Here is a 27,197-nt window from a genome sequence, read left to right as displayed (position 1 = left end):
TAACCTGGCATGAGACAATGCCTTTGTTTTGCCAGTTTACTGATGGTTTAGGAAGTCAAATTGTCTCATGGCAAGGTCCTTTGTGCAAGGGTGGAGCTGATGCAAAGGAAGCCCAAGATCTTCAGAATTAAAACTGCTATCTTTTGTCTTTTGACTCGCCCCTCCAGCCACCTCTCCAGAGGGGCACAGTCACCCTGTGTACTCTGTGTAGCCAAGAAAAAGCAAGGTCCATATCTTCAACCCAAGGTCTGATCTGCTCTCTAAAGTGTTTATTGTCTGAGAGACACAGAGAACCCAAGGCAGTTTTGCTGCCAGTAAGTGGGCACAACCCAGGTGCAGATGAACAAAGACACCACTGATGGGTTTCACTGAGTCCTGGGCAGTCAAAGTCATCTCAGTATGGGGCAAGTGAGCTTCTAACACAGCTGAGGGATTTGTGTTTTAAATGAGATCTGGGTTGCAGGTTTGTAAACACAGCAAGTGGCTTGTCTGGGGACACCCCTTCTGCTCTAGCATCTCCTCGTGCTTCCCCTGCCCATGCCGTTACACCAGCAGCACACTCTTCACACAGGGGCCTTTGCCCTCCCTCCTGAGCCCCTGGGCTTTGGCTTTGTGCTGACCTTGGCTGATTTTCCATTCAGCTATTTTTAGCAGAGCTTATGGCATTTGGGAAAATGGCTGGAGAGAAGCAGCTTGTACCGGTAGGAACCAAACCAGGCTTGTGCTGGGACCCCATGTGAGGTAGCTCACCTTTGGACGGTCCTGTCTGCATGCCCGAGGAACCTCATGGGGTGGCTTTGCCACCCATCTGGCCAAACGCTGCTCCCCTGCAGGTGCCTCTGGCAGAGCGGGGTGATGTGGGGCTCACCACAGCATTCCAGTGGGGCAGGAGGGATCCGGTCCCTCTGCATTCCTTGGGCAATGTCCTGCCTAACACCCACCCACGCCAAGGGCATCCACAGGCACCAAAGAGGTGCTGCTGGCCACCCCTGCCAGGGCTACTCATCCCTGCCCTCCCACCGCTCCCTCCCCTGCGCTGGCACGGGGCTGCAGGGAGCCAGCCCAGGGAACTGGTCCAGGTTGAAAATAACTCTGTTTTTCCAGAGCAGTCTGACACTGGCTGCATTTGCCAGGCTGGCTCTCAGCACAAAGCTTCAATGCCAGTGCTGGCACAAGGCAAGAGGCACCATGATTTTTGGCAAGGGTGCCTGCTTTAAGCGTTCTCGCATAACCCTCAGAAAGCTGTCATCCCTTGTAGTCCAGGGTTACAGCCGGCACGAGTGCTGCCTTATTACATCAGAAAAGATACGCACAGGCATGCCATGTCTGCCCCAAAGCCTGAGATGTTCTTTCTGGCACTGCTGCAGGAGAAGGGCAGCAGAGACAGGCAAGGCTGGGGCAAGCCTTCCCCGCTTGTGCCAAACCCTTGCATTTGGCCGCGTTGTGTCTCCAGACAGACCCCATCATCCGCAGCCATGACGAGCATCGTGCCTTGCTCGTCCTCCAGTGGGAGAGGGACACGGGGGGGGCTCTGGAGCTGGAGCATGGCTCTGGCTGGTTGGGCAGAGCCTGGAGCAGGGCTGGGACAGTGGGAAAAATCTCGTTCTTGCAGTGCTTGAATTGAACCAAAGGTATCTTGATCCAGGGAGAAGGTATCCATAAACTAATAGCACTGTTTCCAAGCCTTGCAAGAAGCTAGAGGGGAATTCTGGAGTCTGGGACTTTCTTGGCTCTTTGGAGAGAGGTTTTTTTTAAGTATTGCAGGAAAAGGGGGATTTTCAAGTAATTTTGATGATTCATAGGAAATACCATTAGTGCACAGCTGGAATGAAACTAGTGAACTTGTTCCCTGGAAGACTTTTTCCTGCAGAGTTTCTCTAGCAAACATGTTAGTGCCAAGCAGCAGCATCTGCAGGCTGCTTGGATTGCCTTGACTCTGCTGCAGAGCTCAGACTACTCACCCAGGCAAAAAGAGACATGAAATCCCTAAAAGTTTCTTTCTTGATGGAGTTCATCTGATTTCCTTTGGGATACCTTGTTTTATCTTGCCTTAAATCTCTGAAAGGCCATGAGATTTCCAAAAACAGGTTCCTTCCCTAATCCAATGGCAAGAGGTTGTGCAGCTCCAGAAGGGTTTGCAGGTAGATGGAAGAACTGCATCTCCTTTCCTCTGGCACAATTGCTAGGGACAATTTGCTGAATGGGGGTGAAGCTGAGGTCCAAACTTTCCAGTGATGTCAGGCTTGAAATTGCTTTGGGTACTTGAGCAGATGCAGTGGGAGGTGAGGCAAGACACTCCAAAGAAATCATGGGCCAAAAAAGATGTAAATGGCAGCACAGCTGATTCACTGCATGTCAAGTGCTATGGATAAGTCTTCGGCAGCAGTTTCTCCAGTGCTTTTGAATTAATTACCCTGCTAGTGCAGAGAACTGGTATTTGGCAACCGAGGCACATTTCCTCTGTGAGACTGCTTAAATCAGTCAGATTCAGATCACTGAGGTGAGTCTGCTCTAACGCAAAATAATTCGTCTTGTGGATGATGGCTGATGCACCTGGGAGTAAATCTTCCCCCTAAGTATAATTTCTTGAATCATTTTAGGGAACATGGGTTTTATACATGCCATGTGCTGTGGTTTAGGATGCCAGGGAGGATAAGAGGAATGAAAGCAGGTGGTGCAGAGTGTCTGCTGCAGCAGCAGTGCGAGAACCTGGAGTGCAGGATGTGTCCAGCTCAATCCTGTCTGCCCAGTGCAGCCTTTGGCTGTGCTGGGTGGATGCTGCTGCTCTCCAGTGGCAGGAGCCAGCTGAGCACAGTCCATCCCAGCGGGCTCCCCATCACCCTCTTCTTGGTGTGCTCTGGATCTCTTTACACACTGGAGGAGAAGTGACACGGAGCTGTGAGCAGAGGCTGTGTACCCCTGTCCTCCAGGCCCCTCCGCAGCAGGGATGTTCCCTCTGCCTCCCACTTCCTGAATCCTAAAACACTTAGAGGCTCCCTCTGGATGAGGATCAATCAGCACTTGAGCAGATTGCAGGTGAGGGGCCCAGTCAGGCGCTGCTGAGTCCAGTGATTTTATCACTAACAGCACATCACATGGTAGCTTTTATCAGCACCTCCTCAGGGGTCATGGAGTTAGTCCTGTGGCCTCAGGGCACTACAGTTCCTTCCATTTTTTTTTAAAGCAAGTTGCTTTCTCCCAAGATTGGAAAGCAAAGCATGTCTGAGAGCACCCCAGAGAGCCTGGAGAGCGCAGCGCAGTGGAAAGGAGCCTCGTACCTCCTGGTGGAATCCTGGGGGAGATTCACAGGAGACTAGCTCTGATGGATGCTGAGTGCTGGCACATCTCCCAGAAGCCATGCACAAGGGCATGGCACTGGGATGCTACTGGGCAAAACATCAGGCCAGAGCACCTGATTCTAGACAAATTGTGGCTGGAAACCTGGGGCTCCAGCCCCCGTGTGAGCGTGCCCCCCCAGGGGTAGGATCCCTTTGTGTCTTGTCCCTTCCAACAGTCACCTGCAGACTTGAACATCTCTACCCAATGGAGCAGATTTTCATGTAATTCAAAAGCTGATTCTTGTTGAGTTAAAAAAAAAAAACATGGCCTGAGAGATGCTGTTTGATTATGCCTGATTTTTTTCTCTCCCCTCCTCCAAAGATCATCACGAGCTCCGGTTCATTAGCGTTTGTGAAAAGCGCAGGGTGGAAAGTGCCAGATAAGGGGAAAGGCTCATCACATGTTATTGTCACTACAGCACTGGAAATATCACTAACAAATCAATCAGCCCCTCGATGCACAAGGCCCTGCTCCACATCTCCTCTGGAGCAGCAGTCACACCGTGCAGGTACCACTTTATCATCTGAGGAGCAGAGCAAGCAGATAAAAAGGGGGCAGGCTGTCCTGCTTTGATGCTCTTAAAAGCGAGCTCTTTCAAGGGCTCCTTTATTGATGGGTCTTCAGCTAATTTTAGCTGAAGAGCAGCTCAGCACAGCTCCGGGGGGCAGGGGCTGTGGTTTGCAAAAGCAGGTGTCCATGTTAGACTCTCCAGCCAACACAGAAATGGGTCTGTGGGATCTCGCTGGCAGCGAGACCCTGTGGGGACAGCTGGGCTCTGTGACACAGCAAGGCAGCTTTTGGCCACTGTGTCTTCTGGCAGTAGAGTGAACGGCTGCTTGCTGCTCAGAGGTACAGGGCCAGTCATCTGAGTGCCCTGGGAAGTAGCTGGGTGCCTTGACAAGCAGGGCGCTTTGCTGACGCTTATGATGCAAATTTGGGGTGAGCCTCCCTTCTGTTCCGCACTAACTGCAGCTCTGGCGTGAGCGGCACAAGCTCCCTCTGCATCACCCTCCACCGAGGGGGAGCAGGTGCTGGTGGGGACTGGTCCCTGCTACAGAGCAGGCGAGCACCTCTGGCAGCCCATAACCAGATTCAGCTGCGGAGTGGCTTCATGGCGGGAACACAGCTCTGCTAGTCACTGCTCTGTGCCTGGTCTTGTTGGCACTGAGACTGAGGGAAAATATAGGCATTTTTGTTATCACTGTGTGCGGCTCTGGGTGCAGAGCTCTTGTACCCACACTCCTTTCAGCAGCCATCTCCTTTGGGTCTGCAAGGCCACGTCTGTGCGGTGGGGACTGACACCTGGCACAGGAATGTCACGCAGCAAGGATGGCTCACCCTGATTACAGGCGCTTCTGGCCTGGTCCAAAGCCCACTAGTACCTGGGGAGCAGATCAAAATCTTATGTGACTCAGGCACTAGACTTCTCTCCGAAGTGAGGCAGTTCCCCTGCTGTCTCTGGTGATCCTGCCTCCAGCAGGATGCAGAGTCCTCCCAGGTCCCCAGAGGAGGGGAAGGCATGCGGCGGATGGGCCGTGTCTCCCCACAGCGATCCCGCGATACCTGGGCTGGTGGAGCCAGGCTCCTAGGACAGGCACCCAACTGGCCTGTCTCAGACAGGCTATTTACATCACTCTGAAGCTTCTTGGGAAAATTCAGACCTGTGGGACCTACCTCCCCTCTGCAGGGAGACAAAGAAAGGTCTGAGACCAGAGGGGAAGGAATGAGTATTTGACATTCACCCAAGGGTAGACCTGCTGCAGCCATGGGGTGCAGCAGACAACAGTGTTCCTCTGTCCTGTGTCACCACTGGCCAAAATGTAGACAATGCATCCAGAGCACCCCTGTACGCTGCAGCATGAACTGCAGCAGCGATGCAGTAAGTCAAAGCAGGTGCCAGGCCTTGGCTGGGAGCTCTCTGCCAGCCATGGTGCTGGATATCCCCAGCATCTCTGTGCTGCTGTACCAGGATGGTTTCTCAAGGCAGCTTGGGACAGGAGCTACAAAAAGGATTATTCCCCCCAAAGTGTCCTGTTCCCTTCCTGAGGATCAGGTAGCTGCCAGAGTGACCCACGCTGCGACTGGTGTGTTCAGTCTCTGGAGCACACGAAGCCCTGTCAGTCACCTCTTTGAAAAATTATCCCGAAAACAAATGTTTCTAAAAATAGAAATGTCTCCTTGTTTCACCTCTGCTGGACCCTCTCCTAAACAACAGAGGAGACAGACCACAGTCACATTTTCCTGTTAAAGCTGGTGGCGTCACATCTGTTAAGTAGCTGGTAGCCAGCTACTGAGAACTGGTGCATTGCAGGGAACTCCAGGCACATGACAGCGTCTCTGCATGCCCGTTGTGGCTGTGAGGTTTGCTGCTTTATTGCCCCAGGGAACTGGAGATGATGTTCTGAAATCTCCAAACTTAGACTGAATTCAGTAGGGCTGCCTGGCTATCACAATGATCAGATCAGATCATCAGAGCCTGTGGCAGCAGGCAAACAGAAGATGCTGGAGTCAGCCACTGTGTCTGAATAGCCAGTTCCTGCCACCTCTGAGCTGATTAAAACTCTTGCAAGCATTAAGCAGTGGAGGGGAGATGTGCATGCAGACATGCGGGCTGGTGAAGGAGGTGGGACTGAGTTCTAGCAAAAGAACTTTTCAGAAATGATTTTTTGTGACCAGAACATGTATTGTCGTTTCCATGAATTCCCAGATTCTTTTCCCCTCCGCTGTCTCAAGGACATCACCAGACAGCTGTTGGCAGCAGAAGTATTTGCTTTCCTTAGGCTGAATGCTGCCTGAAAATCCAGAGGAGACTGGGCAGAGGGATGTTCCCTGTGGTGAGGCATTTCAAAAAGCGCTTCAAGAAAAATAGTGAAGTTCAGTGTTTATTATCAACTATTCTCTTAAAACCAAAGGGAAAGGGATCATCTCATGGTAGCATGGCTGGTCTGGCACATGGTACGGGTTGGGCTTCCCTTGGGTGAGGACGTGGTGTGCCATGTTCTTGGGGAGCTGCGTGGTTTGTGGTTTCACCTCAGGGCAGCGGTTTGGCAAAAGACAAGAGCCATGTGACAGCTCCTCTAGGCAAATATCCTGGCTCCAGCTGTGACCCGTGGCAGATGTTTACAGAGGAACAGAGTAAGGGTGCAGCAAGACTTCCTGAGAACAGTCCCCCAGCTCTCACCAGTCCTCCAGCCTTAAGGAAGAGACGGTGGTTCTTTGTATTTAATAACCCAAAGGATTTTTCTTCCATGAATTCATCCAGTTCCTGTTTAAATGCTTTGCACCTGTCACATCCTGTGGTGAGGAGCTCCACGGTTTAACTATACGTTGCACTGAGAACCACTTCCTTTTCCTTGTTTTCAACTTCCCTCCAGGTAGTTTCATTTGGAGCTCGTACTCCTATACTGGAAGAGGTGGTGAGTAATCACCGCTCCGTACCCTCACATGCCTTCCAATATGGTGCAGATCTGCATCACACCCCACTCCATCATCCCTTTTCTGGGCCATGGAGCCATTCTTCACACAGAGGAATGCTCCAGAGCTTGGGTCGTTCCTGCTTCCCTTCTCTGAGCCTCTTCCATACCCTTCTTGAGACAGAGACAACGGAGAGAGCCAGACCCGCACGCACCTCCTGAGCATGGACACATCGCTGGCTTACGCAGCGGCAGTGTTTCCTTTCTTGTCCCGTTTCTTTCCTACTCACTTCCAACATTCAATGTTCTGCTTTCTCCTCTCTAGACATTTTGCAAACATCATTTAGCACTACTCTCAAGATCTCCTTTCTGGGAGGAGACACACTGGTCGGAGCCCATCATTAGGCTACCAACATTAGGACTGGGTTTTGTGTGTTTGCTCTGCCTTTGCCTGAGTTTCCTTGGCCGCCTTACTGTCCCACCACTTGAGGAGAGGGATCTGGCAGCTCCTCACAGCCTGCCCTAATCTGCTGTGCTCTGAAGAGCTTGGTGCTAGTGGCAAACACGGTCACTGTGCCACCCTTGCCCTTTTTCAGGTCATTTCTGGACACACTCAATGGTTCTCCACAGTTAACATCCTTTCACTGTGAAAACAGACCCTTTACTTCACTCCCTCCTTTCCTGCCTGTACCAACTGATCTGTCTAGGGGGTCATTGCCCTCTCCCTCCTGTAGAGCACCATGTCCCCAAGGGCCTGTGGTGGGAGGCCTGGCCAGGCAGCATGCTGGACACCCCAGCGGACCACGTGAACCAGGTTTCCTTCCACGCATCCTTGCTGGATGGCTCCATGATCCCCCTTGGCCGAGAGCAGGACCCAAGGCTTGGCAGAGAGGTCTCTAACTGGAAGGCATCAAGGCTGGTGGCCCTCCATCATCATGGCCTGGGGAGGAGACCTGCAGCTGGGGCGTAGGCTGATGAGTCAAGGCGGGTGGAAGAGCTAGAGCTGGCATCTCATCTACACACATTAATAATGGAGATGTCTCTCTGACGCTGCAGTCATCTTGTGGCTGGAGGGAAGGAGATGAAGTAATGGCTGCTGACGCACAGAGGAGCTCTGCTTTCAGCTGAAGTGACTGACGGGCAGAGCGCACCTCAGCTGGGCACTGCTGCTTTGGAAGCCCCATGTTGCTGTAGCCAGGATAATCCGACAGGTACGGGGTGGGCTGAGCTGTACGGGGCCTGGGCAGGTGCTGCCCAGGCTGAGTGGGAGTCTCTCAGCTGCCAGACCTCAGTGCCACCAGCACCTGGGACTCCTGGCCACCTTTTTATAGTCCATGGTGTTAGCCGCTGGGTTTTTTCCACAGCAAACTCCTCCCCAGTAAAACATCCTCCTTGCTAAGATGTAAGGAGGTGGGTAAAGGAGGACATGTGGACAACGCTGCGAGATGATCCTGCAGCCCTGCTGCTGCTGGGGCTCCAGGGACCCCTGGACCTCTCCTTCCACCTCAAACTCTTTTCACCCCTTCTGGGTTTGTTCAGCCATATCTCTGTCTTCTGAGCCTTGGCATGTGGCAGCCCCATCAGCACTGTCCTGCCAGGGATTTGCAGTCAGACCTTCATTAATCCCAGGCAGCTGCCCACCCCCAGGTCTCCGCAGCCTCCAGTGGAGATGCCCAGTTCTCCCTGCTTGGTTGTTCATCTGCTCATGAAATGAAGGGGAAGCCCAGGCATTAGGCTGTTCCCCTCAACAGGCTCTCTTGGCTGTGGGCTCCTCCAGCCCGTTGCACAAAGCTTGGGGGCTGCTCACCCCTGCCCTCCTTCCCAGCAGAGCATGAAGCTGGTGGCCTATTGCAAGGTCTTTGCTTCAGGCGTCCTTACTGTGCTGTGAGACGCAGCAAATGGCTAAGATTCCTGGGCTGGGTTTCTTCCTTCAGCAGTGAAACAAACACACGACGATCTCTCTCAAGGGGGCAGCTGTTACGCTTGCCTGTGGCAGGGACACAAGCCCTGTCAAGGCAGAGGCACTCCCAGTTGCGTCAGTGGAACAAAGGATGGAGAACTTGCACACGGACTGGCTTGGCAGCTTCAAAGGGCTGCTCTTGCCTCCCTCCCACCCTTGGTTTCTCTCTCGAGCAAGAGAAGTCTGCTCCTGCAACGTCTCCTGCACAGGCAGCAGCTACTACGGTGACTCCAGAATAACCACTCTGCAGGAATTTGCCCAGAGGACTGGGTGCTGGTGGGACTCCAGAGGTACCTGAATCCAAAGGAGAAGGTGAATCTCGAGGGGATGCACCTCTGCTTATCTTCTCGCGCCCTCACCTTGTGCAGGAGAGAAACTGCACCCAGGGGTGGGGTGCCAGCAGCAGGGTGCCTGGGTGTGTGGGTGGCCCAAGGCGAAAGCGTGGTGTGCCGCTGGGAGGAGGCGGTGGTCACGAGGAGCTCCAGCTCTGCAGGTGGGTGGTTGTAATGACTTGGCAGGAACAGAAACTGTACAAAGTCAGGGAGAAGATGTTGGTTTGATCAGTGGAAATGACTAGTCAGCATAAACCACCAGAATTTTCTAAACTCTTCTTACTTTTCTTGTGTCTCATTACCTCCGCAGTCCAGGCAGAAGTTGCTCAGTGGGATGCTACTTAGCCATGGGTTTCCAGGCCAGGCCAGGGCAGAGACTAAGTGCCTGTTCTGCTCATAGGTGTGGAGACACCAGTGTCCAGGAAGAGCCCGGTGCATGTGTCCTTGACGAGCAGGGATGGGAGACCCTGCAGACCACAGCCCTTATGAAATAACCTGTTTGCTAACTGGGTAGTTGTGCTCTCCAGTAAACTGTTATCCTTCACCAGCAGAGATACCAACAAGAAAAGCAGCCACCAGCATCCCTGAACTAATGGAAGGAAGAAAATAATAAACATCAGCACCTGGCTTCCTCCTTGAGCTGCCCTCACCACCAGCTGGCTCAGCTGATAACAGGGATGTGGGATAGATGGGTGAAAGAGTCACCAGTCCTGGGAGGGGAATGGAGATCTTGTAGTAAAAGCAATGCAAGGCAGCAGGGACTTGGTGGAGAGAGGGAAGAACCAGGGAAGCTGGTGGACATGAAGCTTCAAGCACTACAGTGTGAATACAGGAGACTGGAGCTGCTGTAGCCTCGGAGAGGCTGAGAGGGGCTGAAGCCTGCTCCATGAAGGAGGTCTGCCTAGGGCCCATAAATAACCCTCTTAGAAATACAGAGCTGACTCTTTTATTCTGCTTGGATCAAATTCCATTTGCTTATTTTTAGGCTGTGCTCTGTCTCGTGGTGCAGACAGTGCCCCCCAGCCATGAGGCTGGAGCCTGCAACTCCTTCCAGATCGCTGGAGCTAACACCATTTCTACCTGCTTAGGAGCAGGCCCTTGGCGCAGCCTTGGCTGAGTACGTGGATGGGATACCTCCCGAGCAGGTACACACAACCCTGCTTCCCTCCCACGGAGAATTTAAGCACAGATTTAAGCTGAGAAGGGAAGAAGGAAGAGGAAGGAATAACATCTGTGTGGTTTTTCAGGAGTTGCTCATGCTGATGACCCGCTCAGCAGAATGAAGGCCTTTCATTTCACGGGCTTTTTCCTCCTTTCCCTAGCACCTTAGCTTTAATTCCCCAGCTTTGCACAGCACACAGAAGCAATGGTGTTGGAGGCAAAGTCCACTTCTTAGACCTGCAGTGTGGGAGGAAGTTTTGTGATTAGGACGCACCTGCAAGCACATTCTTGAGCTGTTATTTTTTCCCCCATGTTTTCATTTCCACTATGAATGGCTGATAGTGGCATGTGGTCACAAAGTCCTTTCAAGACGGGAAAGAAATCCAAAGAACAGTAATAATGGAAAAGATTAAATAGAGGAAATGTAACTTTCCTGTGCAATCTTGCAGCATGGAGAGGAACCCCCGCCTGCTGTTGTTAGGAGTAGCCTGAACTGTTGTGCTTTGCATGGCTGGAAGTTGTGTTTATTTTCTGAGCAAGCCCTGACTAACTCAGAGCTTATCTGTTATGTTCTCAGAGAGCCCCCTGACGGCTTTAGCTTTCATCTGAATAGTCTGAGCTTTTGGGTTTTTCAGCTGGGAAAATCCTTGTTGACAGCAAATGGCTTTTCAGAAGCCAGCAGAAGTTTGGAGTGGGATGTAGGGGGGCAATAACCACCTTCTTGGCTGAGATGGTACCTTTTCCCGAGATGGCTGCATACAGGCTGGGCAGCTACACGTTCCTGCCTGAGCTTAGCTCAGGCAGCCATCAGCCTCCTGCCCTGCAAACCTGCCTCCTTCTTGCTGGTGCTTTTACCACGACGCCTATTTTAACCTGGAGCCTGGCGCCATCAAGCAGGTGTTTCTCCAGCCTCTGGACTGGGCCTGTGGTCATCATATGAAGAGTGTCATGGGGGGACCTTGTCCCACCAGCAGCTTGGGGTTATTTTCTTTCTTATATACTGCCAGGAAAGAGCTGGCAGAGTGCTCCTGCCGTGGCAGCAGCAGGTATGAAGAGGGCTGGATGGTGCCATGGAGGCTGGTCTGTGAGAAGCATCCTGTGAAAAACAGTTTTGCAATGAGATTACACAAACCTGACTCTGTTGTAGGAGGAGGCAGTCCTGCCTCCCTGCCGCGCTCTGCAGCGGCTGCAGGATCCCACGCGTGGTCCCACACCCTGCCACTGCTTGCCAGGTTTCATGTTGGCAGGGTGGGAGTGCTGGCTGCCCACAACGGTGCCGATGCCAAGAGTGCCAGAGGACAGCCTACCCCACTGGGACCTTTTAGCTTAGCTTAACCTGAGCACAACACCTCGTCCTGGGACACAAACAATTGTGCTCGACCAACCGGCACCTGTTTGCTTTTCCCTTGTAAGGAGAGCCAGGCCAGGGCAGCCAGCCTGCTCTCACGCCTCCCTGGGGAGCCCTGGAGTGGTGACAGCACTGTGACACTGCTCCGGGTCCCTGGGCGAGCGAGTGGAGCTGCAGCAGCTCCAGCCCCAGGGCTGGACAGGAGGAGCATGGGGCCGGTAGCACAGCAGGAAGGAAACAGCTTGCACTGGGGCAAGGGAAGAAGGCGTCAGCCACTCCCTGGAGGGCCCGACGACAAGGCCATCCTGCAAGTAACTTGCTGGAGCCAGGTTACCCGGCATCCAAAAAACCAGACTGGAATGGAAAATATGACCTAGGCAACACCCACGGCGTGAGCTGGATGGGGTGGAGCGGGTGGCTGGGGATGCCGCCCTGCTGTGCCGGCCCTGGCAGGACGAGGACGCCATCCGAGGGGGGAACGCTGCCCTGCTGGGACTCCGTTGGCAACCACAGGAGTGCAGTTTGTGCTCTGGCATGATCAGTCACAAGATGCTGATGGGAGGAAAGCAGCGGTGACACGCCTCAAGGGGTGATGGCTTTGTTGGATGAAGAAGTAAGACTGCCTGCCCAAGGATGGAGCTGGGGAAATCCTGACATCGCTGCGATGCCAGCCCAAAGGCCACCTGGTGAGGCATTTTGCTTCAGAAAGCACCTGGGTGAGGACTGAATCCCTGCTGCCACCTGCAAGGGAGGAGGGACATCTGTGTCCCCAGGGCCACAGCCAGGTAAAGCCCTCGCTGTCCAGCTGTGTGCGGGTTGCTCCCATGGCCACGTGTCTCTCCCTAAGCCCATGCAGCGTGGGCCAGCCTGGGGACTGCTCTCACAGGGTGGCTTTACCCCAGCCGCCCACCCATCCAGGAGACATCACTGTGCTTTGGCTTCTCCCCTGAAGACCTGACTGGGCATTAGGGCTCCTGCCTCTTCCCAACCCTGGCTCCTCTTGCCGCATTGCTGCTCTGCTTAGCCATCCGCAACCGCTTCTGCGTGCTGCAGCATCCCTCCAGCACAGGGATGAGGGAGGGTGGTTTCATGCTTTTGGCTCGGGGCCCAGGGCACAGCCCCACGGGCAGGATAGGATGCAGGCAGGGAAGGCAGCAGGGCAGGCTGGCCTTCCTGGCACCAGAACTGGGTGAGACCCTGTGGGGCAGATGCATGCGGGCCTCCATGCTGCCCTGCCCAGCCCACATCAGCCCCTGCACCTCAGCTGGGGAAGCTGGCTTGCACGCCCAGAAATGGACCCAGATAGAAGGGCTGTGCCAGAGAGCTTGTCCTGCCCATGGGGAGGTTTGGCTTTAGACATAGACGCAGCCTGTGGCCTGTGCGAGTCACTGAAAGACTCAGAGTCCTTTTTACTGTGACGCTTTTTGGACACTGCGGCTCAGCCTGGAAAAATTCAGGTGCCACCGTCCCCTCCCTGCGGCCAGGCTGGGGACAAGCCCCCACGTCACAGGGGCTGGCTGCAGATCAGCCTCTCTCTTCTCAATAGCTTGTTTATAGGGATGTGAACACTTCACGAGCAAAAAAACAACTTCACGACAAATGGCCACTACCTCCCAATGGCCCAATCTGTGCAACCGCTTCCTCGGTTATATATTTTTGTTTCTATTTGCTCAGAACCCTTTTCGGTGGCTGGGAAGTGATGGCAGAGCAGAAGGGCGTGCGGCCAGGGGCATGCCTGCCTGTAGGGGGAAGCCTGTGCATTCATGGATGGGCTGTGGGAGCACCGGGGCACCAACCGGGCTCCCCTAGCTACTGCTGGGGCAGCAACACACTGGGGCCATAGCAAGGCCACAAAAAGACACAGAGGACTTGTCCCTGTTTATTTACGGCAGGACCGAGCCGGTGCGCTCCCTGCTCTCCAGCCGGAGCTGCTGCCCGGCACAGGCCACCAGGACGCTAGGGACTGCGCTGCCCCACGGTTGGGGGGGACAAGGGCATGGACGGACGGACACAGGGATGGATAAGGTGGAAAAAAGGGGTGGCTGCTGCCGCCATGCCGGGGGCTAACACAGACCCAAGTGCGGCGCTTGGGGACCAGCTGCTTTTGCAGATGACAGCCCCTGCCGCCCCTCGCCACCTCCGCTGCAGGGACTCCCCCGGATCGCTTTTCCCAGCTCCCCTCCCGGTCAGGTTTGGCTGCCGGCGGAGGCGGCGAACACCCGCTGCCTGCCCTACTGCCTGCCTGCCCTGCTGCCTGCCTGCCCTGCTGCCTGCCTGCCTGCCTGCCCGCCCGCCTGCCCTACTGCCTGCCCTGCTGCCTGCCTGCCTGCCTGCCCTACTGCCTGACCTGCTGCCTGCCTGCCTTGCTGCCTGCCCGCTCTGCTGCCTGCCTGCCTGCTTGCCCGCCCGCCTGCCCTGCTGCCTGCCTGCCTGCCTGCCTTGCTGCCTGCCTGCTCTGCTGCCCGCCTGCCTGCTCTGCTGCCCGCCTGCCTTGCTGCCTGCCCGCCTGCCTGCTCTGCTTGCCCGCCTGCCTGCTTGCCCGCCCGCCTGCCCTGCTGCCTGCCCGCCCTGCTGCCAGCCCCCCCGCCGCCGCCGGGCTTGCGCAGCGGGCGCGTCGGCGCTCATCCGAGCGGCGCTGCCGGCCTGCGGCCCCGCGGCGTGCGGTTTGGCAGGGGCCGCCCCCCCCGCCGCGGGCTCCCCCCGTGCCGGGGCTGGCCCGGGCTGCCCTGCCCGGCCCTGCCGCCCCGGCTGCGGCGCCGCGGGTTGATCATTAACTCCCCGCGGGCGGCGGGAGAGCGGCCGCAGCCGGGCACGGCTCGCCGGCGCCAGCCCCCGCCTCCTCCGCAGGTAGGAGCCGGCACCGGGACAGCGGGGGTCGGGGGGCGGAGGCGACGCCGGGGCCGGAGCAGCGAGGGGTGCGGGGGGCGGCACGGCCGGGCCGGAGCCCGTCGCTGGGGGCGCGGGGCGGGAGCTGCGGGCCTGGAGCCGGCACCGCCTCCCGCGGCCTCCCCTGCGTGCGGGTCTGCGGTGCGGGTCTGCGGTGCGGGTCTGCGCCGCTGCCTGGTCCCCCGTTACGGACAGGGATGCTCGGAGCCGCCGAGGGGCAGTGACGCGTCAAGGCGGGCAGCTGCCTGGGGGGAGGGCTGGGGGATGAAGCCTGCTCCTGCTCTCCCCGCCTGGTCCAACGCTGCTGTTTAGTTTTGCACAATTCCCGTGTTCCTCTGATGTGTCAGCGTGGGGGTGGGGGAGAGGTTTCCCCAGCTTGGGGACAACCCCCCCCCCAAAGCAGCTGTGTGCTCTGGGGGCTGCTGGTGCAGGGGGCAGTGGCGCCCCAGCACCTGCACGGCCCCAAGCGTCTCTCCAGGGCTCGGGGGGGGGGTGTCTCAGATCAGGTCTTTCCACCTGCCTCCACTGCAGCTTCTCCTCTGAGCAAGTATTTTGCTGTCACCCTCAGGCAGAGGACGCTGGGCTTGTCCAGCAGTCCTTGATGGGCCTGCCTCTGCCTGGACACCTCCGAAGCACGCAAAGGGGTGCAGGAAAGTGTCTTCTACTCCCCATGTCCCATAGCACCCAATGCCACGCGACAGGCAGGGGAGGCAGCCAAATCCACAGAGGGCAGAGATGACAGCTGGCAGGGTAACGTGTCCCTGTAAGGCGGGCAGAGGTCCCATACCTTCTCACACGCGTTTGCTTGCTGTGCCAGCCCAGCTCTCCTCCAGCGCAGCAGTGGGCGTGTGCCAGGAGGGAACATATACTCTGCGCAGTGCACACAACTGCGTCACCCACTTGTAGGCTGGACCCTTCCCCAGTGGAAGCTTGGGCTGTCCTGCCAGCCCCTCTCCCTGCTCCCTCCGCAGGCACCGGGGGCTGCAGCCTCTGAAGCAGGCATCTGGCGTGCCGTGGTCTGGCTGACGGTTGGTCGTGGAGGTTGGCACTGGCTGGGCAGGCGGCAGAGGGCAGAGGCAGAGCCGCCCTCCCTGTGCTGCTGCTTGTGACGTCTTGTTTTTATCCTGCCAAGCCACCTCCAGCCTGCCTTTGCTCTTTACGTCCTCTGCAGCCTCCACAAGCAGGCGGCCTGGCAGCATCCCTCCATCCAGCTGGGGTCTGGATCCGGCCGAGCTGTGTGCTGGGCTGGCGTGGGCTGTGCCCTCTCTCTCTCAAGGTTTCCTGCCTGGGACCGAGCACTATCTGTGATGCTTTGGAGCTGCTCCGTCCTCCTCAGCATCAGTTAGAGCAGAGGACATTCCCTGAGAAGGAAACCGTGAATCAGCTCTGATTTTTCACTCTCCACAGGCAGAGAGAAGAGGGTAGCGGGCTGTGCTGGGCAGCGCATGGGCATTGCACACTGGCAGCTGCCAGTGTCTCTGGCAGAGGCACCCATGGCTTCGCCCACTTCTCCCCCCATTCCTATCACTTCTAAATCATCTCTCCCTGCCACAGTAAAGTCTCTTGTTCCAGCACTGCAAAAACACTCTTTGTACTTCGAATAGGACTCTTGAACGCGAGGCAACGTGCCAGGCACCAGTGGCCAAGGCAGGGAGGGAACAGCTAGCCCCAGCAGCGAGGAGCTGCAGAGGAGGCAGCAAACCCTGCTCTGCTTTTGGGGACCAGCTGCTGTGTGGACCCAGTGCTGGGTGAGTGCTGCTGGGCCCCCCCACCCCTGCACCCTGGCCCTGCAGGTGGTTGCTGGAATTTGGGCACGTGTGTGTGGCAGGTCCTTGCCCGCCACATGTGGGTGTCTGCGCTCCGCAGTCAGCCCGCTCCTGGCTTGCAGCACTTTGTGGTTTTATGGTTTTGGAGTGTCATCCACGGCTTTCTTGCAAATGCAGATGGCTTGATTGTCTCCAGGGATGTTCAGTGGGGTGCCCCCAGCACAGAAGAGGGAGCAGGGGTACTGAGCTGGGTTGGGCACCAGAGCACCAGTCGCAGGGCTGCCCTTGCCACAGCCTGTCCCTAACCTCCTGCAGAGTGTCCTGCCAAGATGGCAAGCACCCATGAGGCAGAACCTGATGCTGAGGATGCAGCCGAGACAGAAAAGGCCATCTACGAGGAGCTGATGCCCTGTGACAGGATGGAGCTGAGCCAGCGGCTGGCTGTGGAGGAGCTCATCACCACTGAGGCCAGCTATGTCCACAACATCCAGCTCTGCGTGTCAGACATCCGGACACACCTCCAGAAGAAGCAGGTGAGAGGGGATATGTCCCCCCGCCCAGGGGCTGGGGACCGTAGGGTGAATCTGTTGAGAGCTGTGAGATGCCCAGATCACTGTAGGGAGGTCACCGTGTGCTCACCTTCCACCTTCCTGGGCTTCCCCCAACAGCCAAAGTCTTGGGTTGGAGGGATAAGGGGTCTGATCCAGTACAGCCATCCTACAGCTTTAACCCTGCGCCTGTAACATGAAAGGGCCAGGTCTCAGCACCCTCAATGCCTGATGAAACAGAGCATCACTCCAGCTTTTTGGGTGTTGCATGGGGCAGCTGGAAGCACACAAGTGCTAAGGAGGGTGTGAGTGGGTCCAGTACACACGATCCACCTCTGTCCGATGTATTTGGCTTACCCTGGAGCATCTTTGTTCCCTTCAGCTGCCTGATCTTGACCTGGAAGGACTCTTCTCTAACACAGATGACATCCTTCACGTCTCCAGACGGTTCCTGAAGGGTCTTGAGGCCACGGCCACCCAGGAGCATGAGCAGCTGCTCTGCATCAGTAAGTGGTGCAGCACCAAGAGCTGACCCATACCCACCCATGCCTTTGCTGGTGCTGGCAGTGCCACTGCCCGCCACTGTGCCTGCATGCAGCCCCCAGCCCACCCACCCTGACACCTGCACCTCCCTTGGCTCCAGGAATCACAGCTGCCTGCACACCACCATCCACACTTACCCCACAGGGGCAAGGCAGACCTGCCCAGCCTGCAGAAGGTGGGAGATGGGGTCCAGAATCAGGCCCAGCTTAGTGGAGGTGCCCAGGGTGCAGAGCAGCACCCTGGCACATTTGGCTGGCACTGCTCTGCCAGCTTCACCCTTCCAGCAGGCTGCCGAGAAACATCTGCCTTTCTCTGAGGCCACAGAAAAGGATGATCCTCTCCAGCCTTGCTCTTCTTCCCCAGGCACCCTGTTCCAGGAGTTCAAGGAGGAGATGGAGACCGTCTACAAGATCTACTGCGCCAGCTACGAGCATGCCCTCCTGCTGGTGGAGAGCTACCGCAAGGACCCCAGGCTGCAGGAGGAGATCTTGGAGACCCTGAATGCAACCGTGTAGGTACCTGCTCCTAGGACCACCACCTCACTCTCCCTGTTTTACCTACTGGCCTCACCCTTCTCCTTCTCTCTGGACAAGCTACCCGCATGGGTACATGCCACCAGGGTGAGTGTAATGTCACGGCCATCACCTTTGTGGCATTGCCTGGTGTAGCCCCTGTCAGCCTGCCCTGCATCCTTGGGGCCACTTGCCAAAGGGGCGCTAGAGGTTGGTGGTCCTTTATGGTGGACCCCAAAACATACGATGGGGTGACACCCACAGCTCCCGCCTGCTCCACAGCCCAAGACACTCTGCCCACAAAGAGCACATGTTTCCCAGCTTGACCAGAGGGATGGGCTGGCCAAACCCCTCCTCAGCTATCAAGGGGGTCACAAACACTGTCAGAGCCAGGAAAAGCAGGAGCGGCAGCAGGTTTGCTGCTGGGATTTGCTGCTCTCTGTTTCAGGGCACAGGCGATGTGACTCCCAAATGAGCGATGCCTTGCGTGCAGGTAGAAGAGGAGTCCTGCCTGCAGCCTGCCTGCACTTCGCCCACAGCCTCCCTCCTCATTGCCCCTGGAGCAAGCGCTAATCCCGTGCCTCCTAGCCAGACAAGCGCAGCACTGTTCAGGGAGGCAGGACACCCGCCCGGGGCTGGCACAGCCTTCGGGGCTGGCGGGGACAGCATCCCCCTGCTGGCGCTCCCGGCGGGTTGGCCCCGCAGCTGGCAGGGAGTAGGGGGTCACAGCCAGAAACCCCCACAGCTGCTGGGCACAGCTTGCCTGCGGGTGCAAGGCAGCAAAGCTCCCCTGCAGCTGGAGAGGTGCTGCTTTCTCCCCAAAATGCTTGCAGGGAAGCTGTGAGGAACAGCAGGGCAGGAGGGCAGCCCTCCATGCCAACCTTGAGTGATCCCCTTCTCCATCAGGCCTCACACGGGTGCGTCAGACCTCAGCTTCTTCCTGGTGATGCCGGTGCAGAGGGTCACCAAATACCCGCTGCTGCTGGGGAAGATTCTGGAGAACACCCCCACCAGCACCAGTGCCTACCCAGCCCTGCAGGCAGCTGTCCGTGCCATGGCCCAGGTCAACACCAACATCAACGAGTACAAACGGCGCAGAGAAGTAGGTGAGCGGGCAGGGGCTGTGGTGCAAGCAGGGGGCACGGTGTCTGGGAAGCCCTATCCCAACCCCAGTCATCTCCCCTTGGTGTTATACTAATTCCCACTTAAATCGGTTCAAATTCTTCTGCCCTTCGCCTATTCTGCCTGATGGGGCTGCAGACTTGTGCAGGCAGCTCCTGGTACTGCTCTGGTCCTGCAAATGCCACTCTGGGCAAGACCTGAAGGCTGCAGGAGAAGGGTGGCATGGGGGGTACTGAGCACAAATCCAGTCTGTCTGCATTCCTGGAGCTGGGGAATGGGGAGGAACAATCCTGCCCTTGGGGTAGGAGAAATTAGGCTCCCCACAAATGGGACCTCGCTCTTCTTTTTGGTTTTTGTAGTACTTTCCTCCAGGCTGCCCTTCTTTGGTGTGGGTTGTGGTTATCCTGTTGATCACAACTTCTCAGCTCTGGGCCTCGATGCTGCTCACCGGAGTTGCCCACTCGGGCTGCCGAGGATGCTGCCCTGAAGTTCCCTCCTCTGATCTTTTTTTTCTCCCACCACGTGTGCCCTGACCCGAGGCAGCAACCAAATACAACAAGGCCGAGCACCTGACGCTGCGGGACCGCTTCGCGCGCCTCAACACGCACTCCATCGCCAAGAAAACCACGCGGCTGAGCCGGCTCTTCATGCACGAGGCCGGCATCGTGGCCAAGGTGGGCAGCCCCGTGCTCCACCGCCTGCGGACCCCCTGCCTCTCCTTGGGTCGTTTCTGGGGCTTTCTGCTGCCTTCCCGGAAGCCTTGCCGAGGAGCAGAGCCGAGGTGGCGTGGCCAGTGCTGACCCCCAGTGGCCCATGCTGTCACAGGAGCCACAGTCGCATTTTCGAGCAGCCCAAGGGTAGCTCGTGGTCCCCAGTCCCAAGGAGAAGCAGGGTAGGAGGGATGCAGGTACACACCTTGCTTCCTGCCTCAGAGCGCTGCAGGGGAGCGCTTTGGCCCCCAAAGGACCCACAGGATCCTCAGGCGCCCCAGCAAGAGGAAAGACACCCTGGTGTTCCCCAGCACCACAACCAAACTGAAAGCCCTGTTTCTGCATGCATCCCATGCACCCTAAATCCTGGCCTTTTCAGGCTCCTGGAGCCTCTTGGGGTCTCCCCTGCCTGTCCCCAGCACTGTGAGCTTCGGGCAGGGGCCTGGCTGCATTTTAGGTTAGCACCCAGTGAGGGACATCAGCCCTGCCCGAGGCATTGCCTGGACTGCCCGTGCTGGGGATAAGCTGCCCCTTGCCTTGCAGACAGAGGACAGGGAATACGACGACCTGGAGGAGAAGTTCCAGTGTGTGGTGTCCAGCGTGGCTGTGCTGAAGGAGAACGTGGCATCCTACCTAGGCCATTTAGAGGTAAGACTCTGATCACTTGCAGGGGGTTGGCCCCACCCAGGCCTCAGGACCTGTTTCTTGGGCTGGCAGAATACTTTCAAGCCCTATGGAAACCATTATCTGTTGGGGATGTTGAGCGACTTGCATCTCAGCAAAAGATGTTGTGCCAGGGGCTTGCACGACATCCAAAGATCACTTGGGTCCAGCAGAGCTTGAAACAAAGTCAAGGCTTCATTGACACAGTCTGAGCTGGGTGTCAGTTGAGAATAATCAGTCCTTAAACTGATCATCATTTCAAGGCATTAAATAGCTGAAAAGGCTAAGTGTTGTTCGGCCTGGGAATTCTTGCATGACAGGTATAGGACAGAAGTGTTCCCAAATCAGGGAAACAGGAAACTTCCCTTCTGAGATGACCCGGCCGAGTAGCTGCCGTGATTTTCTCGTGGAAATCCCTTGGGGCATCTGAGGGAACTGAAAGTATGAGCAATGGCAGAACTTGAAATCCCCAGATGCTGTATTATCAGGAAAGTTTCAGGAGATGGCAAAGGGTTCAGAAAGCAGCAATTCAAGGCCTGGAAAGTCCTTGTGAAAATACTGACAAGGACTCTCCATATAGAATTGGGAAGGAGGAAGAAGGGACAGAAAGACTCCCTGTAGCTCAAAGAGTGGGTAAAATAGGATTAGACTAGAAAACGTGAGGATGACAGTGAGATGTGGCATCAGCTAGGGGGACAGGTTGTGACTGTTCCTTGGGACATCGAGTGCTCCTGGGGACCTGCCTGGCACTGCCCCTCAGTGAGCTGCATCTCTGTAAGCCAGCTTCTTTGCTTCAGCCAGGACATCAAGTGCCTGCAAATAGGCTGGGCAGCCTAGATCATAAGCTGTGGTTAGGAGTCATGCTGGGGCTTGGATGCAGCTTCAGAGGAGCTGCTGGTGGGGAAGGTGGGGCTGCATGCATCTCTCTCCCTCTGAAAGCTTCTCCAAGTCATCCTGAGGAGCTGATGAAGACATGTTCTCATAGGGCAGACAGCCTGGCCTCTCTTTGTGCTGGCTGGCAGTTCCCTCTCATGCATCTGTCTGTACCAGTGCCCCCACCACAAGGAGAGGCAAATCTTGGTTCATACAAAATCATCACTGCCACCTCTGCTTGTGTAAGAGCCCCTGTAGCGTTGAGGAAAAGCACACAGGTCTCAGAGCTGCCACCTTCTGCTCAAAGGGTCAGTCCCTTTCCCTTTTTATTTCCATCTCCAGTCCCTCCTGTGGCAAGGAGGACTACAAAGGCAGGGTCTCCTAAACATGACCACAGGCAAAAAGATGGGATTTAGGACAGAGATCAGGGCATTCTGAGGGGCCCATAGCAGCTGTGGTTGATGAGAATTAAACAGAAACTGCTCTTGCTGCTCCAGGACTGACTACAGGAGTGGTGCTCCAAGGGGCAGCGAAGCCAAGCCCAGGAGGAGCAGGAGGCCAGGCTTCCCTTGGCACCAGCAGCAGGCTGGAGCTCTGGGAGCTCAGTGCTCTCTTCTCTGGGTCTAGAGATTGCGGGTCAAAATCTGCTTCCAGGCAGGAAGGAGGCTGCTGCCCACAGACTTAACATTAGAGCAAAGCCTCTAAGCAGAGGAGGGTCTCCACCCAAACCATTCCCTAGCTGCTTTCCTTCTCCACCAGTTTCACTCTCCACACAGAGGCAGAGGGAAGATTTTGTACACCAATACAAAAATCTCCATGGAGCTACTGGAGCACCAGACTCAAATGTCAAAACACTAGGCAACATCAAGCTGGGGGCAGGCTGCCTAAGGCCACAGGGCATCCTTGGCCACCTTGCTGGGGTAGGAATGCTTTTGCAAGCTGGTGCATGACCCTTGCTCAAGGAGAGAGACTTTAACACCTAAGTGAGATCCCTGGCTTGCAGGCCAGAGTAGCACAGAGCACCCAGGCTAGGACATCGGCATGTCTTTGGGAACACAAGGATAGGTTACTGATGGATTAGGTAGTGTTGGGCAGCTTCTCCAGGTCAGGTCTGATGGCTTTCTCCCTTTTAGGCATTCCTGTTGCCCACCCCACACAAGTGTGAGCTGCAGATTGACGAGGGACCTGCCCAGCAGTACCGCCGCTTTGCAGAGTACCTCCATTGCGCTGTTTTTCCAGAGTTTGTGAGTGCTCTTTCCCTTTGGGTCTCCTTCAGGGTCACAGCCAAGCATTGCTCTCACACCTTCTGCCAGGGTACAGCAGCAGCTGGCTCCAGCGCAGGGCAGCCAAGAGCTGAGGGCACCCCAGAGCAGGCAGGGTCCTCATCAATAGGCACAGTCCCCTGGGGCCTGAACATGAAGGGGCAGGTGACAAGGTCCATCAGCAGTCCCAGACACATGAAGTGAAGAACCAGCTCCAGGGTCCATCCAGGAAACAAAAGGAGACAGGGCCAGAGTCATGGCTGCAACACAGCTCTGAAGTCTGCCTAGGGCTGGAGACAAGCTGTAATGTCCAGCTGAGGGGCCCATCCAGGAGCTGAGCTACCTACAGCAGAGATCCAAGGTCCACCCAGGAGACAGCGGCAGAGACCAGATCACCCACAGCAATGTTTAAGTAGCAGCTGAAGGCCCATAAATGGGCTGTGGCCAGGGGTGTGGGTAGAGGCCCCAGGTGAGGTTGGTCTGGGCCATTAAAGACTATTTCTGCCTTCAGGGCTCTGACATGTTCTTGGCCAGCCATGCAAGCAGGGCTGCAGCAAGCACAGGATGGTGGGAAACCAGGCACCCTGTTTATTTGACTCATACAAGGTGTCTGCCACCAAACCTCAGTCCAACTTACCCGCACCTGGGCATCCATACTTGCCTTTGGGAGCCCAAGAGCCCCTCATCTGTCTCCTTCCACCACTCCTGCTTTGTTCTCCAGGACTCCCTCTTGGATGGTGGCTGCCACGATGAATGCAGTCAGGGAGGTTTTCCAAGCAGTGAAGAGTGTGTCCGGGCAGCCTGAACCCCACACCTGGATGCAGGCATCCCCAGGGAGCACCAGCACAGGGAGGGAGGGTAGCTGGGCTGAGGGCCTCCGTCAAAGCAGGACACTATGACCTGCACGGGACAGTCACTGCAGTACTGCTGTTGGCCCATGGGACCTTGTGTGTGAGGGTCCTACCCAGTCATTTGCATGGAGCACAGGTTTGGAATCGTGGCATGCGTGACTGCTCACTGCCAAGGGTTTGCTTTGGTTGGCATCCTATGTGCCTTCAGGTAAAGATGCCTCAGGTGCCTCCCAGTCCACACAAGCCCTTCAACAGGCCCCTAAGCTTTTTCTCCTCTGTAAGACAGTGCCCCATGCAGACAGTTGGGCCTGTTGGAGGGTGGCTCATGTGGAGATTTGGATTCTGTCACCCCACAGAAGCGACGGCTGGACAGGCTGGTCTGCCAGCCCCTCTGCAGCCTCTCAGACATGCTGGTGGGGCCACAACAGCTGGTCAAGAAGCGCCTGGACAAGCTGCTGGACTATGAGGAGATCCAGGAGCGGAAGAGCGAGATGGGCAGCGTGACATATGATGAGGAGGCAGCCATGAACACGTACCTTGCCATCAATGCCCTGCTCGTGGCTGAGCTCCCACAGTTCAACCAGGCGGCTCTGCAGCTCCTGGGGCAGATACTGTGCTCCCTCAGCGCCCTGCAACGGGACTTGGCTGCTCAGGTCCTGCACCAGGCAGAAAAGGAGCTAGAGCAGGTGAGAGTGACCCCTTGGCATGTGTGCCCAAACTGGTGCACATGCTGAGCCAGACCTGCCTTCTTCAGGCTCAGGACATCATTTGGATGTCAGGACACTGAAAGTTTGCTGTAGCCCAAGCCTGCTCTTGCAGACACACAGCTCCCTGTCTAGCATTTCTAAGTGATCTCTCCTCCCCTTTGGCTGGGGAAAGCCAAACTGGCTCTTCACTGCCAAGAACTGTCCTGCTCTCTATTTGAGGACACCACTGGTAATTTATTGATGTGCTGCATGAGAGATCAGTGCTAACGCTGAGCTCCTGAGAGCTCTGTGGTGGGAAGGCAAGGAGGAGAAGGACAACTCCTGGCCTGAGGAACAAGCATCCCTCAAACCTCCGTCCCTGGGAGATATCTCTCAAGACTTCTCACTGCATGGCACTCCCCGAGCCTGATGTCTACAAACATGGTGGGTCACGCCAGTCCAGCGCCCTGGGGTAGAGCATGGCCCTGGCCTGACCTGTGACCAAGATGAGAACAAGATGCAGCCATGTGGAGGTATCCTCTCGGGCACTGTTCGTACCTAGTCATGAGGGTGGATTCCCCTTGCACAGTCTGGGATGCTTATGCTGCAGACATCTACCCTAGAGCTACATCCACCTGGCTCCCTTTTCAGTCAGGTGGGATGGACTGTGGGCTTGGGGCACCACAGCAGGACCCAGGGACTGCTGAAATGGGCTGGGTAGAGCCCAAAAGTCCTGCATGTCACTGCCCTGCCTGGGGCAGGTGGCTCAAAGACAGAGAGCAGCAGCTCTTCTTACCAAAGGGAAGGTGCATCTTTAAGTGACAAGGTCTGTTCTCTTGTTTTCTCACCTCTTTGCTTCCTGCTTCTTTTCTTTTGACCTTACCCGCAGCTCTTCACCTCCCCAGGGCCCTTTCTGATCTCAGGGTCTGTCTTCACAGATGCCCCATGGCCACATGCCTCTGCCCAGTTTCTGGAAGATGGTGGAAGACACCTTGCAGCAGTCTGGTGCTCAGCTCCGTACCTTCTGCCAGACCTTTGAGACAGTCACGCCAAGCCATGTGACACAGGTAGGAGCTGGGAGGGCGATGTCTCAGGCTAGCTGGATGAAGAGGTAGGACTGTGGCTTCCCAGTGCGGAACATCTCCTTGAGGGGGAGGTTGGTTCAGAAAGTGGCACGGAGGGTTGCCACAGCCACAGTATTTCCCCCAAGCCCCTGACAGCAGCTGGCTGGGAATAACCCTAGATGAAACAGTCTCAGCTCTTCTGGTTCTGGACACCCATCTCCAAACCCTGAGGTAGAGCAGATAGTGTGAAGGAGTTTCTCCCCTAACCTCTCACTGGGACGTGATCCTGCAGAAAGGAGAGCACATGTACATGGAGGGCCTCAGTCTCCTGCCTGTCTCATCAAGTGCTCCTGTGTCTCTTGCTCCCCACCAGCCTCTGAACCCTGCCGAGGAGCGGAAGGTCCTTTCCCTTGTGAGCAAGCACGGCCCAGAGAAACTTTACCAAGTGACAAGCAACATCAATGGCAGCAAAGACTTGGACCTGACCTTGCAAAGGGGACAGATTGTAGCTCTGCTGCAAAGTGTGGACACTAAGGGGAACACGAGCAGATGGCTGGTGGATGCTGGAGGTACTGTGGGTGCTATGGGGAGCCTCTCCCTGTCTTGGCACCAGGGTCAGAAACAAAACCCGGACCACTTCCTCATCTTGGATGAAACAGCGGGCCATTGCCTCCCAGGTCCTCCCTTCCAGGGTTTGCTCAGCCCAAACCCACCTCTGCTTTGCCAGCTGTACCCGTGGCCATTAGCTGTAAAGTTCGGGTTTCCCCATGAGGGAGCACTTGTGGCTCATCATGGCTGGGAAAGGAGAATCCTGTGCATTCAGAAACATCTTGAAACCCCTTTTGGGGGGATTTTGCTCCCGGATATCCCCTAGTGATGGACCAGTTCGAACAGGGCTGCTGTGCCATGTCAGGCAACAGCCAAGTTGTCATTCCTCTCTCCTCCAACCAGTCCTACATATGTCAGGCAGCGGGGCCCCATGACCTGTGTGTGTGCATGTCCTCCAGGTCCCCGAGGGTTTGTGCCAGCTGGAAAACTCCAGCCCTATTGCCCGGTACAAAGCCAGCAGCCTGGGATGCAGATGCCAGTCCTGGAGAGCAGCACAGAGAGAAGGCGACATTCTTACGCGTCACCTGAAGCTCCCAGGCCCCAGGTGGCCACCTTCACCCCAGCCTTCCAGGTGAGAGTGGGGGACGCCCCCCAAGGCCATTCCTAGCAGCCTCACCAGCTCCATGCTAGTCTGTGTGTGCAGCATGTGGGTGGGAAGTTGGACCTGCTTTTCCAGCACACACGTGGTCATACATGTGCAGCCGTGTACCTAGCAGAGAAGTGTCACAGCCGCTGGCCGAGTGCCCCGCGAGGCAGGTGTGTCTGCCTTGCCAGGACCTGGGGTGGACAGAGCAAAAGAACTGTGTGTGGTGGGGTCCCCGGTGTCCCTCCATCAATGGCAGTACTGCGCTGCCCTCTTGGAAACAACCTCCATGTCTCCTCTAGGTCCTGCCCTGACATGTATGTCCTTGCCCCCCTTTGACTCTCAGGTCCAGCAAGGGCTTCCTCCCTCCTTCCCCTGCCTTTTGCAGGTGGTCGCCGGCTTCTCCTTCGCAGCCAGGAGTCCGCAGGAGGTGAGCCTCCAGGCAGGGCAGCCCGTGGTGGTGCTGGAGCCGCACGACAAGAAGGGGAACAAGGAGTGGAGCCTGGTGGATGTGAATGGCCAGAGAGGCTACGTGCCCTCCAGCTACCTGGTGACTATCCCTGTGCAGGAGCCTGTGGGCTGGAGCTTGCCTGTGTGAGCATGGCCAGCCCGGCACCCAAGGGTACAGGCTTCCTCAGATGAGAGCCGTCTGCTTGGCACCTGAGGACTCGTGTAGGAGATGCTAGAGGGGGGTCGGCCCTGGGCTGGGAAGGTGGTGGGAAGCAGCTGGCAGAATACGGCCCGGGGGACATAGGTGCGAGGGGTGGCTGTTGGGAGGCACTTTTTGATGGGTAGGTGTGAGGGTGCCGTGTCCCAGACGTGTTTGCACAAAGGAAAGCAGCACGAGGGAGTGAGGGCAGGTGGCTGCGGTTTTCCAGAGGACCGCTGAGATCCATGTCGGTGACAAAAGTGTCCCTCGGGGTGATGAGACGCTGTTGTCCCCAATTAGATCAGGGTGGAGCTGCA

General features: G+C 56.5%; 1 protein-coding gene across 1 annotated transcript; it reads left to right on the top strand.

Annotated features, from left to right (window-relative positions):
- Positions 1-16,534: 16,534 nt before the first annotated feature.
- ARHGEF37 (Rho guanine nucleotide exchange factor 37) lies at positions 16,535-26,829 on the top strand. Its single transcript, XM_086471057.1, has 12 exons — positions 16,535-16,738; positions 17,136-17,259; positions 17,660-17,807; positions 18,715-18,914; positions 19,474-19,604; positions 20,184-20,288; positions 22,310-22,420; positions 23,646-23,975; positions 24,914-25,042; positions 25,413-25,608; positions 26,047-26,219; positions 26,620-26,829. The coding sequence occupies exons 1-12, from the start codon at positions 16,535-16,537 to the stop codon at positions 26,827-26,829; spliced, it is 2,061 nt and encodes a 686-aa protein (XP_086327183.1).
- The last annotated feature ends 368 nt before the right edge of the window (positions 26,830-27,197 follow it).

The sequence above is a fragment of the Leptosomus discolor genome, chromosome 10 (assembly GCF_034619465.1).
Source record: "Leptosomus discolor isolate bLepDis1 chromosome 10, bLepDis1.hap2, whole genome shotgun sequence".
Taxonomy (NCBI): Eukaryota; Metazoa; Chordata; class Aves; order Leptosomiformes; family Leptosomidae; genus Leptosomus; species Leptosomus discolor.
The sequence above is the reverse complement of the archived record's forward strand: the minus strand, read 5'-3'. Positions and strand labels throughout refer to the sequence as shown.